At 49.2% G+C, this 17,079-nt stretch overlaps 1 protein-coding gene across 1 annotated transcript in view; it reads right to left on the reverse strand.

Annotated features, from left to right (window-relative positions):
* Positions 1-6,490, reverse strand: part of Rmnd5a (required for meiotic nuclear division 5 homolog A) — a 41,307-nt gene extending 34,817 nt beyond the window's left edge. Inside the window, exon 1 of the mRNA XM_047522511.1 lies at positions 6,128-6,490. Within this exon, the coding sequence (XP_047378467.1) occupies positions 6,128-6,269 (142 nt within the window). The 5' untranslated portion in view covers positions 6,270-6,490. The remainder of the gene's footprint in view (positions 1-6,127) is intronic.
* Between the last annotated feature and the right edge of the window lie 10,589 nt (positions 6,491-17,079).

Below are 17,079 nucleotides of genomic sequence, written 5' to 3' on the forward strand. Positions count from 1 at the left end.
CAACAAACAACAAGCCAGGTTCAAAACGAGGAGGCAGAGGCCAAGCTGGACGGAGCAGAGGGGCCCTCTGGGACTTCCAAGCGCCAACTCTGCACTCCACAGAATTTCCAACATCAGCAACTCATAGTTGGGGTACAGAGCTATACTAGCTCCTTCTTTTCCTTTACCATCCACAAGTTCCTCTTCTCTTTGTTTTGGTTTTGTAAATGATAGATACTTGTGTATATGGTCAATTAATTAATGAATGCTCAGTACTCTCCAAGGAAAGCCAACCCTACAAGGGACAGTCACAGGTGGCCTAGAGATGGCTTGTTCCAAGACAGGCTGAATGAGACGGCCGAGGCAAGCAGGCGGCTCTGCCAGCCTGCGCAGCAGCGAACCTCCAGGAGGTGCTTCTCAGAGGGCCTTCCTGCTTGGGCAGCACAGGGCTGGGTCTGCAGGCCCAGGACAAGTTCAGTGGAATGACTGAAAGAGGACCTGGGAAAGCCCTGCTCAGAGACAGAGGCAAGGATTCCTCTGATGCATCTGCAAATGGATCCCGTGGAAAGCAGCCAAGAAGAGACAGGGTGCGAGCCACTAGCACAGCCAGGCTAAGACTCGACCGACGTCCGGCCCACTCCGAGGGGCAGTTCTGATGTTCTCTGGTCTCTGTGGAAACATGACCTGCTTCCAGGAGAACCTTGCTGTGAAATAAATCTGATTAGGTCCAGTTCCTGGATATAAAGCCCGGGAAGTACTGAGCCATAATTAAACCAGATTCAGCCTGGCCACGATGGCAGTCACTTGTCACCCAGGACAAAGTCCTGTACCCACTGTGTCTTCTGTTGCCACAACCGCCCTCCCAACTCTCTGGAGCCAGACCTCGAATGCAAGCATGGTAACGGGGAGTGCCATTGCCGAAGGCTACAGACACGCTCTAGGACCTGATCAAATCAAGAACTAGCAAGTTAAGTCCACGCAAGGAATCCACACATGCGGTCTAAGTTAAAGTGGTTTCCTTTCAATAAAATAGAACTGCTGTTATAAATAGCCTGTAAGTATGACGTTCTCAGGAACTGCAGCAGTCACAGTCCTTTCCAAAAGCAGACATCTGCCAAACTAGATCAGATACAACTGCTGGGTGTGGTACCCTCCTGTAATCCTAACAATTTAGGAGGCCCAGGCAGGAGGTTTGCAAGTTAGAGGCCAGCCTCAACAATTTAGTGAGGCCCTATGCAACTTAGTAAGACCCTAAAAAGAAAAAGAAAAAGGGATAGGGATGTGGCTCACTGGTTAAGTACCCCTGGGTTCAATCCCCAGTACCAAAAAAATAAATAAAAATTAGGCACAACTGGGTTAACTCCTGAACTGCTTTTTGCAAAGCCTAACTAAGAAAGACTTCAAGATCTGCCCTTGGGCTTCCATGCCTGGCCATTTCAGGATTCCCGCCCACTAGTTTCACAGAAACAACAATTAGATAGTGTCTGTGTCCACAGCATCCTGTCATTCCTGACTGGGGTTGCACACTTCATTGTTAATAGTTAACCGTCTTATCACTCCCGTGAAATCAACTGAAGAGAGGCAATGACTGTCCAGTCCTCAGGTTACGCGTGAGAACTGCCGTATAATAGGCATTCAGTAACTACTTATGAATGAATATAAAAACAATAAATTATATGCTGCCTACTCTCAGGCCAGCACTGGAGACTGCCACTATCAACACCAAATACCAAATAAATTGTGAAATAGTGCTGTCCCTATTTGCCAATGGAATTGCTGAGTAGAAAATCCAAGGATTCTTTGCATATACACACACGCACCAATTCTCAAATAAGACACAAGAGTCCTCCGCCCACACCCGGTGGCAAGCGTCCTCCCTCTTTAAATTACACCCCACACACACTTCTGGAATTCACTGGCTTCGTCACCTTTGAGTCAGTCTGTCTGTAAAAGAAAACTACTCCAAGGTGTGTCCGAGAGCCAGTGAAACACACCTCTTCACCAGTACCAGCACTCCTACAGAAGGGCAAGTTCAAAGGAGCGTCTGGATGCCACAAAGCCAAAAACCCTGAACTTTCTAGTTGAACCGGCATTTTCAAAACTAACTTCCAAGGTAGTTCTAGCATTTTGGACTCGGTGCTGATCACACGTGTTCAACTACGTGACCAGACTCGCTCAGTGTTCTGGCCCTAACCCTATCGAGACGACGACGTCCCCAGGAAGGACAACTTTATTTCTCAGCAATTCCTATTTGCTATCTGCTCTTCCAATTTTCTGCCTGCCCCTTATTTTCGTCACAGGAGGTTGGGGAGGGCCTCGGACAACTGCACCACAGCCCTGAAAGCAGGCAGCTTCCCCTGGGGCCCGGCAGCTCATCAAAGGCCATTTAAAGGTGCCACTGCACCACCAAGCACAGGCGACGAGTCTTAAACACAGAGGGAGAGAAGAGCCCCACCGCACCGGAGCCCACGGAACAGAAGCGTGAGCCCAACCTGAGGGGGTGCTGCCAACACCCAGGGTTCCAGCAACCCCACAACCTCCCGCCTAGGCCCAGACTATCTGGTAGAAACAGAGTCAGATTCCCCAGAAATCACTATGAATATCCTGGAGGCAGAGCACTAGAATAGCCGGGTTTATAAATATTACACGTATTGCATTTGAGCTCTGACGAGTTATTCAAAGTTAACTCCACCTTCACAAAGAGGACAGACACAATTCAGCGGAGAGCAAAATGGAACACGAGTTTTGATGCAGATACACAAAAAAATCTACTTAGGAAACAAAATTCTAAGGGTGCAAATGAAAACTCGGACCTCGGATGGCTTTACTCCAGAATTCAGCCTAGATTGGTTTCCTTTAAAAAAATAAAATTTAAAAAAGTCAGAAGAAATCAGGCACCACTAAGGCTTCTGAAGGGAAAACTTTGTTGTCCCACTTGTTTAAAAGTGTTAACACAAAAATAAACAAAGCGAAATCCAGACAAAATGAAAACAGGAGAGGAGACCTGCGACATCTCGATCAGATTCACTCTGACTGGCGCTGAGGTGCCAGCAGGTCCAAGGAGCGTCCCCACGTGACCAGTGTCTCCACGATCAAGATATGATGGGAACACAAAGAAGAAAGAAAGGCTAAAGGAACCCAAGACGGGTCCTCCTCAAGGCAGGGCCAGCCAGGCTGCACACCCGTCATCAGCCCAGGGACTCGGAGGCTGAGGCAGGAGGATGGTGAGTTCAAGGCCAGGCTGAGCAACTGAGACCTGTCTCAACCTAAAGACAACCTTCTTAACAGGGTTGGGGGTGTAGCTCAGTGGTAAAGTGTCCCAGGTTCAATCCCTAGTGTGACAAAACAAAACGCTAGAGGACTAAAGTGGCCCACTGAAGCCTAGGGCTTCCTCAGAGCCACCTCAGCTCCCAGGATCAACAGAGACCCAGTCAGAGGAAAGCGAGGCCCAAACAGAACCAGCCTTCTTCCTAGGGTGGTAGATCCTGGAAACAAAATAAACTTTTGGGAGTAAAATAATGGCTGGTAAATTGCCAAGTAGAAGTACAGCATCTGTTGTTCAAGCCCTGACCTTTCAGACAGAAGGGTGGTTCCCAGATAGGTGCTCTGACCAGGAAGGTCGCTAACGACCCAGCGCAGTGTGTCACAAAGCCAAGCACGAGAGAAAGGGCCCAGTAAAGTTCACACTTAACAGCAACACTGCATGGTACAGAGGAACAGTGGTCCTGGGGCAGAGAACAGACCAAGGGCTGTCACGAGGACAGAGGCTTCACACCCTTGCACAGGAACAAGGAGTCATGGGCTGTTTTTAAATGTCTGATAGTTCGATTTTTAGGTGCTTCAAATTCAACAGGTGAAGACTTATTTCATCTCCAGGTATCTTTATCTCTGGGATGATTCTGAAATGAACTTCCTATACCAAGTAGAGGGGCTAAAACAAATTCCTGCCTCAGCAATTCCACCTGGTACGGGCCCTTGATTCCCTAAAACAGACCTCCTAACCACATACCCCTCCAATATCTTCTCTCTCGTGGAAGGTTCTTCATTTTCCACCCTTTCCCTCTTAAATCCAGCCTACCCACCCCTCAATCACCCATCTGATCTCTGATTCTGGACCCTTCGTTCATTCCTTCCACTCCCTGGCTCCCTCCTTTCAACCGCTAACAAGACAGGTTTCCTGGGGAGGTGCTTCAAGGGCTGAGCAGGAGCAGCCTCCAGCTCCTTCTCCACAACCATGGCCTTCCCAACCCCAGGTAAGCCCACTTGTTCTAAGAACTCCACAAACTGCAAGCACAGGGTCACTGGCTCCCAGACTGTGATGACAGCAGAGCAGCCTCTTTTCTCCTAAGCCCGGCCCCTTCCCTTTCTGAGGTCTCCGCCTTGGCTTTCCACCCTCCAGCTTGTGGCTGGACCCTAGGGTCTTTGCTCTAGGCATCCTAAGTGATCACCTCTGCTGTCCCCTTGAAATGACAAGGGAAAGCAGACTTGACTAATGTGTCTACCCACTGACAATCTTCATTAAACCCTTCTCTCTTACGTCCCAAATGCAACCTCTTGCCTCACCACGCCCTACTTCCTATTTGTGCCAAGTTCAGACACCAGCAACACCGTCAGCCTTTTCTTCCACAGGCAGTGCCAAAGTCTGCTTTCCCCACATGCTACTATGGCAGCACTTACTAGTTAAAGTGGTTTTACAGTATTAGCATTTAGCCACCATGCTCTTTCTCAAAGTTCAAAAGTGGCTTCTGTGCTCAGAGTTGTAAGAGTCCCCGGGTAGAGAAAGGCTCACACTCTTGAATTAATCCCTCGAAAAATGTTCTTTATTCCTCACTCAGAAGCAATCGCCTCTATGACTATTCCGACACAAGAGCCTGATCTTTCTTGTTACTTTAAAACCCCAAACAAAACGCATTCCCAAGCCACTTCCACAAGTCAACTCTGCAAGGCTCTGTCCCCAGGGCTTAAGGCAGTAACAGATCATCTTGGCAGAATGCCTTCTGCAGAAAACCTGACAACAAGGAAAACAAGAACAAACTCAACCAGGTAAAGCGAGTAATCCGCAATTCCTGCTGCAATTCGCTTCTCGTTCTCATCAGAGGCTACTCCAGGGATCCCGAGGCTGGGTGACTGCGCCGCGGTCTGCTAGGGACCACCAAGTGATGAGTTAGAAGCTGCGGGAGCGCGGCCCGAGAACCACAGCTGGGACCACACTCGCTTCCAAATGGAAAGCGCAGGAGGGAGGCCGGCCCCGGGCCGGGCAGGGGAGTCGAAAGGGTTGCTTACTGCCCGGACTGGCGACCACAGGAGGTCGAGGGCAACCGGAGGCCAAGGACCGCTGAAGGGCCAAGGCAGGTCGCAGCCTCGGGTGGTCGGGGCGCGAGGAGCAGGGAGCCGGGATGGGGATCGGGACGCGGAGAGCCGGCGCCGGGAGGGGGGCGCAGGGCGCCAAGAGAGGCAAGCGAATGTCGAGCGCGGAGAGCGGGCGCCGGGAGTAGGCAGCAGCGGCGCAGCGAGCCGGGCGCGGGGAGTGGGGCGCCAGGAGCGGGCACAGAAAGCGGGGAACGGGCCCGGGGAGCAGGAAACGGGAGCAGAGAACGAGCGCGGAGAGCGGGCGCCGGGAGCGGGGAGCGAGCGCGGGGCACCAGGCGCCTGGAGCTGGCACTAGGAGTGGGGCACGCCGGGAGTGGGGCGCGGGGAGCGGGCACCGGGAGTGGGGCGCGGGGAGCGGGCACCGAGAGTGGGGCGTCGGTAGTGGGTACCGGGAGTGGTGCGCCGGGAGCGGAGCGCGGGGAGAGGGCGCCGCGAGCGGGCGCGGGCGCGGGGAGCGGGCACCGGGAGTGGGGCGTCGGTAGCGGGTACCGGGAGTGGTGCGCCGGGAGCCGAGCGCGGGGAGAGGGCGCCGCGAGCGGGCGCGGGCGCGGGGAGCGGGCACCGGGAGTGGGGCGTCGGTAGCGGGCACCGGGAGTGGTGCGCCGGGAGCCGAGCGCGGGGAGAGGGCGCCGCGAGCGGGCGCGGGGAGCGGGCACCGGGAGTGGGGCGTCGGTAGCGGGTACCGGGAGTGGTGCGCCGGGAGCGGAGCGCGGGGAGAGGGCGCCGGGAGCGGGGCGCGGGCGCGGGCGCGGGGAGCGGGCGCCGCGCGCGGCCCTACCGTGGCTCTGCAGGATCTCGCGCTTGAGGCCGCCCGCGTAGTCGATGAGCTCCTCCAGGCCGCGCTCGCACAGCTGCGCGTAGCCCGAGAACTTGAGCAGCACCTTCTCCAGCTCGCGCTCCACCGTCACGCACTGCTCCATGCCGGGCGGCGTCCGCGGCGGCCGGCCGCGAGGCTCCCGCGCGCGTCCCGGCGGCCCGGCGCGGAGGCGGCGCGCTAGCCACGGCGCCGGGGGAGCCCCGCGCGCGCCCGCCCCATGGCGCCCGGCCCTTCGCCGCGTCCCGGTCCCGCTCGCCGCGCTCAGCCCCGCGGCGCCGCGATTGTTTTGTTTTCCCGGAGCCGCCGCCGCCGACCCGGTCCTCCCGGCCGCACCAGGCCCGCGACCCGAGGGGGAGGGGCGGAGGGCGGTACCACACCGCGGGGGAGCGCGGGCCGTACCACGCGGGCGTGAGGGGTGGCGCAGGGGCGCGCGAGCCGCGATTGGCCAGCCGCCGGGTGTACGCCGCACAGCCGCGCGCGGAGGGCGGGGCGACTGCGCGCTGCGTAAACAAGGGCGGGGGCCCCAGCGCTCCGGGGAAAGAGCCAATGGGCGTGGGAGAGGCCGGAAGCCCACGTCCTCCAATCCCCGGCCGCGGCGTGAGCCCCCAGCCAATCCGCGTGGAGGGCCAGACCAATGGGCTCGCTGTTGGAGGGGTGACGTGAGGGCCCGGGGCAGCCAGTCCTTTCTGGAAACCCTGGCGAGCCTGGCGGCGGGCGTCGACAGGGTCGCTCCGCAGCCTCGCTTCGGCCACAGTGCCTCTCGTCTCCCCAGCCCTCTCGAGGGAGAGGCCCGACCTTCCGCAGTTTTGGCAGAAGGGCCAGCCGCCCGAGTGGAAAACAGCCCGGCTGCCCACGGGTCTCGACTGGGGTCCTGGAGAGCAGGGCGCTGCTGGTCGTCCGGGCGCCGGCGACGCGGCCACGCTCCACGCCCGCGGCCTGGAGGCGCTCCTGCCCGGCGACCTCGCCCGTGCCGCGCCGGCAGCTTCGCGGCGCCAGCCGGCCGCCTGGCCCTGGCCCGGAAGGCCCGCCCCGCCGGGCCGGACCCGGTTCCTGCCTCGCCCGCTCCTTCCCGACTTCCCCGGGCGCCGCCAGCGCGGCCCGAACCCCCGAGCACTCAGCTCGACCGCACTGACCTGCCTCCCCGGCCGCAGAGCCTCTGCCCCTGCCGGGCTGCCGAGCTCCCAGGCCTGCCCGCGCGTCCGCCCCGCGCCGCTGCCGCGTTCATTGTGAGACCTGCTGTCGTGACCCTTTCCCGACGTGAGCTCGGCCTCATTTATTTCGTTCCGTCCGCACTGCTTCAGTGCAAGTATGAGGGCAGCCCCTTCTTACCTAGAGTGGTGCTGGACATCATGGTCGTCGGTGTTTTTTAACCAAGGTGGTAACCTTTTTGAGCCTTAATTTCCTTTTTTATGACTTGGAAATAATTGGAATAAATAATAGTTCACGGGCTTGTTAGACTGAATTGGGCAATACACGTGACCATCCATGCCGGTCGCATGATAAACAGGTGGTTACTAGGGCAACCCCACCTGGTGCTGTGAAGAGCTTTCTCCTCCCCATGCGTCCCATTTCTCTTTCTCCCTTTTGTCTTGGCAGTTGGCCCTAGTTCGTGCTTCACTGAGATAAGAAACCATCCAGCTTTGGCAACCTTGCCTCTCTGAAAAATTTCTACCGTCAGTTTTGTGAAACTTCTCTGTACCTAAAGGAACAGGACTCCCCTCTCCCCTGTGCAAACCTGGGACTGCTACCTCATCTCATTCCTGCCAACTCTTCCTCTTGCTCTGGGTTCTTCCTCCTTTCAGGCTGAAAGAGTCTGACCCTAGGTGTGTAGGGGCTACCTTCACTTAACTTTCCTCAAGCCGTTTTTCTCTTACTTAATCCTTTCATTCTCGCACTGCACAGACAAGTCTATATTTGTTCATCCCATTCCTCCAAGAATCTCCTCCATAAGCTCAAGTCACCCTTGTCTCCCCACCCCTCAAAAGTTGTTACAATAATTAAATGAAAGTATCCATGTAGGGCATTCATCATAATGCCTGGCACAAGGAAAGAGCTATTACTGTCCACTGAGCAAAAATAATCAAGACTCCTCATTATCAACAGCTTCAAGTCTTCACTCAACTGCATGGTCTGCACAGTGTGATAACCTATTACAAGCCCTACCCAGACACCAGCAGTCAGCTCCTGGTGTGAGTACAGCTGAGTCATGCTTTTTGTCCTGGAATCTGCCTCTCTTCAGCTTTCAGACCGTCCCTTTCTTCAAGTAACAGGACAGGCTTTATTTATTGACACCTTCTAGAACTAGGACCACACTGCTCAGTACAGTACGCATCAGCTATATGTAGCTATCTAAATTAAAATTGAAGTTAACCTTTACGGCCTAATTGTACTAACCACATTTTGAATACTCAGGGGCCACTTTGTTAATCAGCCAGCGAGCATTTCCATCCCTGTAGGAAGTTGTGTTGGACAGTGCTGAGCCAAAGGACCCCCTGCCCCACCCGGTCATCAACCCTGCCTTGCCATATGAGCTAGTCTGATGCTCCTGTGCATACCACCCCATGTTTCTGGTTTCCCTGTGTGTACCTGGTTTATTCAACTACATTACCAGCTCCCAGGGCAGGACTGACTGCTTTTTTTTCTCTTGTGATGTAATCGGCAGAGGAAAAGCAGAGAAAGCACAACTATTGGCAAAAGGTACTGATCTAATACTTGCTAAAGGAGAGGATGAACAAATTAGAGGAGACTGGCTCCAAATTTAGTTGAGAAAAGAGACAAAAATAGTATTGTATGGGCAGAGACTTTTTTGTTCCCTCTTTAGTTTGCTTTGGTCCTTCCTACCCAGTGCATAATTGCTTTATCCTCAGAGAAGGATCTTTAGAAACAAATGGGGGGATTAGTTTTTAGAGCAACTGCAAAATTGTTTTTCTATGATTGTATTTGTACCATGCAACCAAAACAAACAAACAAAAACACCAGAATACCCACTCTCCTGTGGAATGGACACTTGCCTCCACATCCTGTTCAATCTGGAGAACCTTTAATTTGTAATTACTCTGTGCTTTGCTTTGGTTCTCCTCTCTAAATTTGATTCTTTTTTTTGGGGGGGTGCTAGGGATCGAACCCAAGGCCTTGTGCTTGCAAGGCAAGCACTCTACCAACTGAGCTATCTCCCCAGCCCCTAAATTTGATTCTTTATAACATGTAGTTAAACATTTTTTAAAAATGTAACTTAGTGGTGAGACACATATATACACAAGGCTTTGGGCTCCATCCCAGCCTTGCAAGGGGGCCCGGGGGGGGGGGGGGGAGGAGGAAAAAGAAATCTTTTGTCTTCAGACCAAAAACATATTCAGTGTAGGAAAATTAGAAAATAAAATAATTGGAAATGAAAGATCCCATGAAATCTCAACTCCCAGAAGGGAAAAAATCAGCTTTAACATTTGGAGTTTCCAGAGATTTTCCTGTGCAAATACATACACCCATATGTGTATTTTTATAAAAGGTAACTGTCACAGGTACTATTTTATAAGTTTCTTTTGTTATCCATTTATTTCTCTAATAAAAAAATGTATAACTCTTGATTTATACTTAGAAATCTGAAACCAAATGAGGCATGGTTAAAAAAAATATAGCCAAAATTTCATTTCTTTCAGATTTGAGAAACCATAAAAAAATTTTTTAACTGATTTAAAAATGTTCTTTCCTGCAAGATACGCTTTCAAATAAGAAAGACTTTATCATTACAATTGTGAAAATGAATCAGCAAGATTTACACAGACCTTAACTAATATCCTGACTTAATTCTAGTCACATCTGGTATAAAAATACTGGTAACTGATAAAATACATTAGGAAAAATATCACTCCTTTTCAATTTTCTTCAGGCAAAAACTGAAATCTCCAACTGAGACATTTTTAGAAATTACTACAAAGACCAACTTGAGAAATGCACGAAAGCACAACTACTGGCAAAAGGTACCCATCTGATTACCTTCTGCTCTTCTGTCCCCTGTGTGTTTGGGCACCTGATGTGTAAGTGCTGTCTGTTGGCAGAGTGAGATCATGCCTCACTTTTAGGGACGGGGCAGTGTTGAAAATTACACATTCCTTCTGTGTCCACCACCCATTTTTGGACCGCACTGCCCTTTTAGAGTCAGCCTATCCTCAACAGTGAGCCTCCAGCCTGGCCTCCACCACCTCCAGAGGCAAAGGCAGGCAGTACCCTCATGCCTGGTGCCCAGTCCATAGGAGTGTTTATTACCGTGGACCTGCTACTGCAGGCCTGATTTGTCTGGATCTTTCTGGAATCTAGTTGTCTTCCTGTTGTTTCCTGATCACTCTTCTGTGTGCTTTACCAGGTGGAGAAGAAGTGCTAGTAGTTTATCCAGCCCCTCCCAAACTCAGTTTCCTCATCTATAAAATGAGAAACTTGGAACAGATGCCTTGAAATCGCAGAGGCGGCAGTGCTTATTAAGCAGTAGTGAGTGAGGAGCCACCAAACAGCAATGGGGCAGGCGCACCCTCCTGTTTACGAAAGCTTGTGATCTGAATCATAATAGGATTGTAAGCAATAATGTTGTTTTGTATTTTGTTTTGGGGTTGTGGGGCTTGATTTATCTCTCATAATAGCTGCTATTTACTGAGAGCTTACAATAGGCTAGGCACTCCGTTTCAAAATTGTGCTTACCTCAGTTCTCAAAGCAGCCTTTCTCTCCCCCCTTGTGTGGTGCTGGGGATGAACCCAGGCTTGGCAAGTGCTCTACCGTTGAGTCACATCCCTAGCCCTTTTTAAATTTTTTTTTGAGACCAGGTCAGGCTAGCTTTCTCAGGCTGACCTCAAACTTTGATCCTCCTGCTTCAGCCTTGAGTGACTGGGATTCAAGGTGTGGCCCTGCCGCTATCAGAACGGCCGTGGATTCAGAAACCTGTGAGGGGCGATGTGGGGTGAAAAAAGATAAACAGAGAGAGAGAAGCTGGGGCCAGGGGGCAGCCCTCTAATGGAGACTGACTGACCCAGAGCGAGCTCAGCATGTTTATTGTATAGGTTTTGTCATCTGAGGGTTCTTTGTGAGAAAGTTTCAGAAATACAGGCAATCTGAAGGGCACAGTGAAACTTGTGAGACATCGAGGTCATCTTGCTATGCCCAGAATTCTCTGTCCCTGGGATTTGGTACCTGTGCTCAGGGTTCCAACTGATACAGCTGTGTGCCTTTGCGGTAGCCTCTGGCCGTGTGTCACCGTGGCACTGGGCCATCTTGACCTGCACCTTTGCACAGGAGGCTCCCAACTGAGGGAATCAGAAGCCATGGTCCAAGTCACCGCTCTCCACGTGGACGTCCACACCCAGCTCCGTTTGCAGCCTCTTAATGTATCTTGTTATTTTCAAGTGCTCTCATCATTTTGGAATGATGACTTGTCCCCGTTCCCTCCCAGAAGCTGCAGGGGTTTCTCTCCAGCGTGCACGGTGGAGCCCTGCCTGGCTGGCCCAGCCTGCGATGCCGTGTCAGCCTGCCCGCCCGTCGGCAGCAGGCGTCAGTTGACGCTCTGACCTCGCTTCTCTAGTGAGTCTGCAGAGGGCTAGCGCTGGTTTTTCCTGGTTTGTGCAGGTGTGTCGTGTTCGAACAGGGACAGCTCCGCTCCTTGCGTGGGGGGCTGGGGATGTCAGGCCTCCCTGGGCTTCTGCTTATGCAGAGCAGGTGTCTAGGGTGTGAGCTGTTGAGTGAAGGACTCATGGCTCTTAGCCACTTGGGGAGACTCCAGGTCCTAAACCAAGCAAGGGTTTTAAAATAGCCTTTTGAGGAGACTTTGGCTCCACCAAGGTGAGTCCAGATCCTCCCTTAAAGAAATCTGGACGTTACCCAAAAAACAAGCTTGTCAACCTCTGGCAAGAACCCTCACCAAATGATCCTGTATGTTTTAAAAAGAAAGAATGATTTATTCACCTTGCAGTGTTATATCGTGTGTGTGTAACCCGTGAACCCTCAGAAGGAAAACGGTAGTCCAGGAACTCAGGCGTACATAGAGAAAGGAAGAACAGAGAAGGAACCAGCGAGTGTAGAACCAACCAGCAAACCAACAGAACAACCGCACTCCGTGCCCCACATTTCAGTGGTCCAGCCTCAGAGTTGACCTTCCCAGCCGTAGGCCACGGACTGGAGGCAGCTGTCCACTGCCCTGTGGGTGGATTGGGAGGCTGACTAGGGAGCTGTGGGAGAGGCAGCGCTCCAGAGCCCAGTGGTTCTCTCAGCAGGTCCAGCACAGCGGTGAGCACACACCCTGGCCACCAGCAGGAGGCGGTAGGAGCTGGTGCCACGCCACGGGCAGAGCTGCCGCTGGACTTCCACAGCACCACTCACAGGAGGGCTGTGCGCGGCCTGCAGTTTGACCCGCGTGGTGCCCACCTGGCCCACCGGGCACTGCCTGCTAGGAAAAAATGAAGACAGGATCCAGAGTTTCATAATATGCTATCTAAAATGTCCAGGGTACAATTAAGCAATTATCCAAGAGCCAGACACAATGGCGCATCCCTGTAATCCCAGCACCCCGGGAGGCTGAGGCAAGAGGATCACAAGTTCTAGGCCAACCTTAGCACCTTAGCGAGACCCTGTCTCAAAATAAAAAATAAAAGATTGGGCATGTAGCTCAGCAGTGAAGGACCCCTGACTTAAATCCCCAGAACAAAAAAGAAATATACACACACACACACACACACACATATATAAATGCATATATATATTTACATATTTAAAACAGGAATATCAACACGAGTGAAAGAGGCAAGCAACAGATGTCAAATGTTGAGATGAATCGAAGGTTGAAATTGTTGAACAGTGATATAATAGCCATCATAAAAGTGCTTCAACTGTTATAGTCTTGAAACAAAGTAAAAATCCAGCAAAGAAACAGAAATTATTCCCAGTGGCTTGGGAGGCTGAGGCAGGAGGATCACAAATTCAAAGCCAGTCTCAGTAACTTAGCAGGGTCTCTATAAAGAAAGACCTATCTCTATAAAGAAAGAAAGAAAGAAAGAAAGAAAGAAAGAAAGAAAGAAAGAGAAATTATCAAAGAACTAAATGAAAATGCTAGAACTGAAATTGAAGAATATAGTTAAGTGAAAAACATGCTGTTTAGGCTCAATAGTAGAGTGAAAATACCAGGATAGAATCAACAAATCTGAGGTCAGACCAATAGAAGATACCTAATCCAAACCAGAAGGAAAAAATTCCTGTGGGATGGGGAATGAGCAGAGTCATGAGGATTTATAAAATAGGTTAAAATAAACAAAAGCTTTTGAAGAAATAGCTAAAATTTCCCCCAACTTGGCAAAAGATGTTATCCAACAGATTCAAGAAACTGAGCAAATACCAAATAGGATAATCTCAAAGAAGTCTCTGCCACAACACATGATAACCAAACGTGTGAACACTGAAGATAAAGAAAAATATGGAAAGCAACCAGAAATAAATGATACATTACTTATAGTGGAACGCCAGTTTGAATTGACAGTAGGTTTTCCACCTGAAACTGTGGAGGGAGGAAGGAAGAAACATCCATTTTTTTCAAGTAGTAAAAGAATTGTCAACCCAGAATCCTGTGGATATAGCCTTTGGTGATGAGAGAGAAATCAAACCTCTCAGATAAAGGAAACCTAAGAGGATTCATCCCCAGCAGACCTATCAAAAAATGGTTAAAGAACTGTTCTAGGCAGAAAGAGGAGAAAAAGGAAAGACCCTTGGAAGACAGGAGGAAGGAAACAGTAAGGATAACACCTACAATAGACTTTCCTTCTCTTGAGATCTTTAAATTTCTAAATTGACAGAAGCAAAAATTATAACACTGTTTGGTGTGGTTCTAAGTACGTGTTGAGGAAATAAAACAATTATAAACAGGGAGGCAATGATGTGAAAGGAGGTCGGGTTTCTATACTCACTTGAACTTGGAAATTGATGGCATCAGAAGATGTTTTCATATTGTAAAACCTATGGCACCAATTTTAAAAACTCTACAAAAAGATACATTTGAAAACACTATCACCTGGCGTGATGGGAGTACACCTATAATCCCAGCAGCTCTGAGGCTGGGGTCGAGGCCGAGGCCGGAGGATTGCAAGTTCAAAGCTAGCCTCAGCAATTCAGTGAGGCCCTAAGCAGCTTAGCAAGACCCTGCCTCAAAACAAAAACAAAAAAGCTCTACCAATAAAGGGGATGACAGGAGTTATTTAACAGACACAGAGTTTCTTTGGGGATGATGGAAAGCTTCTAGAAATGGGTAGAGGTGATGGTTACAAAAGTAGCCCACCTGTTGACAGGAAAAAAATAGGGGGGATACACGAAAACAAATGAACTGTGCAAAACAACAATATAAAAAGGTGTAAAGGACATTTACAAACAGAGCAGTCAAAAGACAAAATTGGAAGAGTAGATCAATAATCACGCCCCAACTACATGAGGTCTACAAAAGCTCATTGCAAATACAATGAAGTAGGCAGGCTGAATGTAAAATGTCATCATGCAAACATCGATTAAAAGAAAGCAAGAATTACTATACTACTACCACACAAGATTTCTGAGCAAAGAAAATTACCAGAGATAGAGGTGGACATTATATCATGAAGAAAAAGTTAATCCACAAAGAAGCATAGCAATTCAAAGTATAAATACACTACACAACAAAGCTACAAAATACGTGAAACAAAAAGAAAACAAAAAATTGAAACTATGTGAAGTTGATCAATTCAAAATTATAGACCCTTCCGCACCTATTAACTATTGATAAAACAACTAGAAGAACTCAAAATCATCACACCAACAGGATCTAATCAACAGAACATTCTGTTTAACAGTAGAACACACATTAATTTTTAAATCTTTTTTATTTTTAGTTACACATGAAAGTAGAATGTATTTTGATGTGTCATACATATGTGGAGAATAACTTCTCATTTTCGTGGTCGTACGTGATGTGGAGTTAACTGGTCACGTACTCATGGGAGAACTAGGGAAGTGATGTCTGAGAGCACGCATTCTTGATAGGTGCTGGTGGAACACATACCAAGATGGATCGTCTCCTGGAACATGAACCTCAACGAAGTTGGTACTAAGTATGTTCTCTGAGCACAATGGAATCAAACTAGAAATGAATAGCAGAACTGTAAAAGGAAAATCTTCAAACACTGGCAACAAAACATTTAAGTAATCCATGTGTCAAGCCGGTCTTGGTGGTGCTCACCTGTAATCCCAGCAATCTGGGAGACTGAGGTAGGAGGATTGCGATTTCAAGGCCATCCTAGGCAACTTAGTAAAACCCTGTCACAAAAAATAAAAAGGAATGGGGGTGTAGCTCAGTGTGGTAGAGCATCTCTGGGTTCAGTCCCCAGTATTAAGTAAGAATAATCATCCATGTATCAAGAAATGGATAGAGGTGAAGTTTCACCTCAAGAAAAAAGAAACTGACCCAAAGCAAGTAAAAGGAAGGAAATATTAAAAAAAAGACACCAGTGAAGTTGAACACAGAAAACAGAAGAGACAATGAGCAAAGCAGGGCCAACAAACCTCTGGCAAGATGGAAAAAAAATAAAAGAACGCTCAGATCAGCAATATCAGAGATGACACAGGCCAGCACTATAGACTCTATAGAGGTCAGAAGAGTGATAAAGGAATACCACCTAATTCTGCACATAGAAGTCCAGCCACCTGGGCGAAGAAAGCCAATTGCTGAAAAACACAGACCGCCACAGCTCACGCACATGGATCATGATTCCAGTAGCCCAAAATCAGGGACATCGATTTCATGATTCTAAAGCTCTCAGAAAAAAGGGCTGGGGAGATAGCTCAGTTGGTAGAGTGCTTGCCTGGCATGCACAAGGCCCTGGGTTCAATCCCCAGCACTGAAAAAAAAAAGAGACCTCCAGGCTCATACAGTTTCACCAGAAAATTCTGCTAGACCTTTTAAGTAGATTTAAAACCAATGCTATACAATCTCTTCTAGAAAATAGAAGAGGAAGAATACTTTTCAGCTCACTTCATGAAACTGGTATTGCCCTAATACCAAAATCAGACAAAGAGCACATGGAAATAAAACTGTAGATTGGTAGGTATTTCTCATGAATTTAGTTGCAAAAATACAAGTGACAAAGGTGTTACTTGGGAGGGTGTGTACCCAGCTTCCACAGGCCTGGGTTCAAGCCCTGTGTTAAAAAAAAAATACCAGTGAGCTGAATCTAGCAATATAAAAAATAATTATATGCTATGACTTGGTAGAGTTTATTCTAAACATTGGAGAAACATGTTTCTGAGATGGAAGAATCAATATAATAAAAATATCAATCTCCCAAATTGATTATGGTAGGTTTTAATTTCATTCTGAAGAAAATCTCAGGCGAGATGTGTTAAAGCATAGGCAAGCTCACTGTAAAATTTCTATAGAAAAATGCAACCCCTAAAATAGCTCAGACAAATTTGAAAAGGATAAAGTGAAAAGAACTGCTTTTAGTTTCAGTATCTCACTAGGTAACCAAGACTGTGAGGTATGACACAGGCAGATAGGCCGGTGGGATAGAAGAGAGGACACAGAGTGGGCCTACGCAGGGAAGGCCTGCCTGGACCCTGCGATTAGGCTACTCCAGAGGCCGAGGCAGGAGGATTGCAAGCGTGAGGGCAGCCTCAGCAACTTGGTGAAGCTCTGTCTCAAAGAGGGCTGGAAATGCGGCTCTGATCAAGTGCCCCTGAGTTCAGTCCCCGATACCAAAATAGAAGAAGCAAAATTAACTCAAAATGTATCACTGACCTAAATATAAAGGATTTAACGTAAAATGTAAGACTTTAAAAAAATCAGCGAATATTTTTGGGATTTCAGTTTAGGCAAAGAGTTCTTGGATTTGACACCAAAACACAATTCATAAAATGTAAAATT

This window comes from Sciurus carolinensis, chromosome 13 (genome assembly GCF_902686445.1).
Source record: "Sciurus carolinensis chromosome 13, mSciCar1.2, whole genome shotgun sequence".
Taxonomy (NCBI): Eukaryota; Metazoa; Chordata; class Mammalia; order Rodentia; family Sciuridae; genus Sciurus; species Sciurus carolinensis.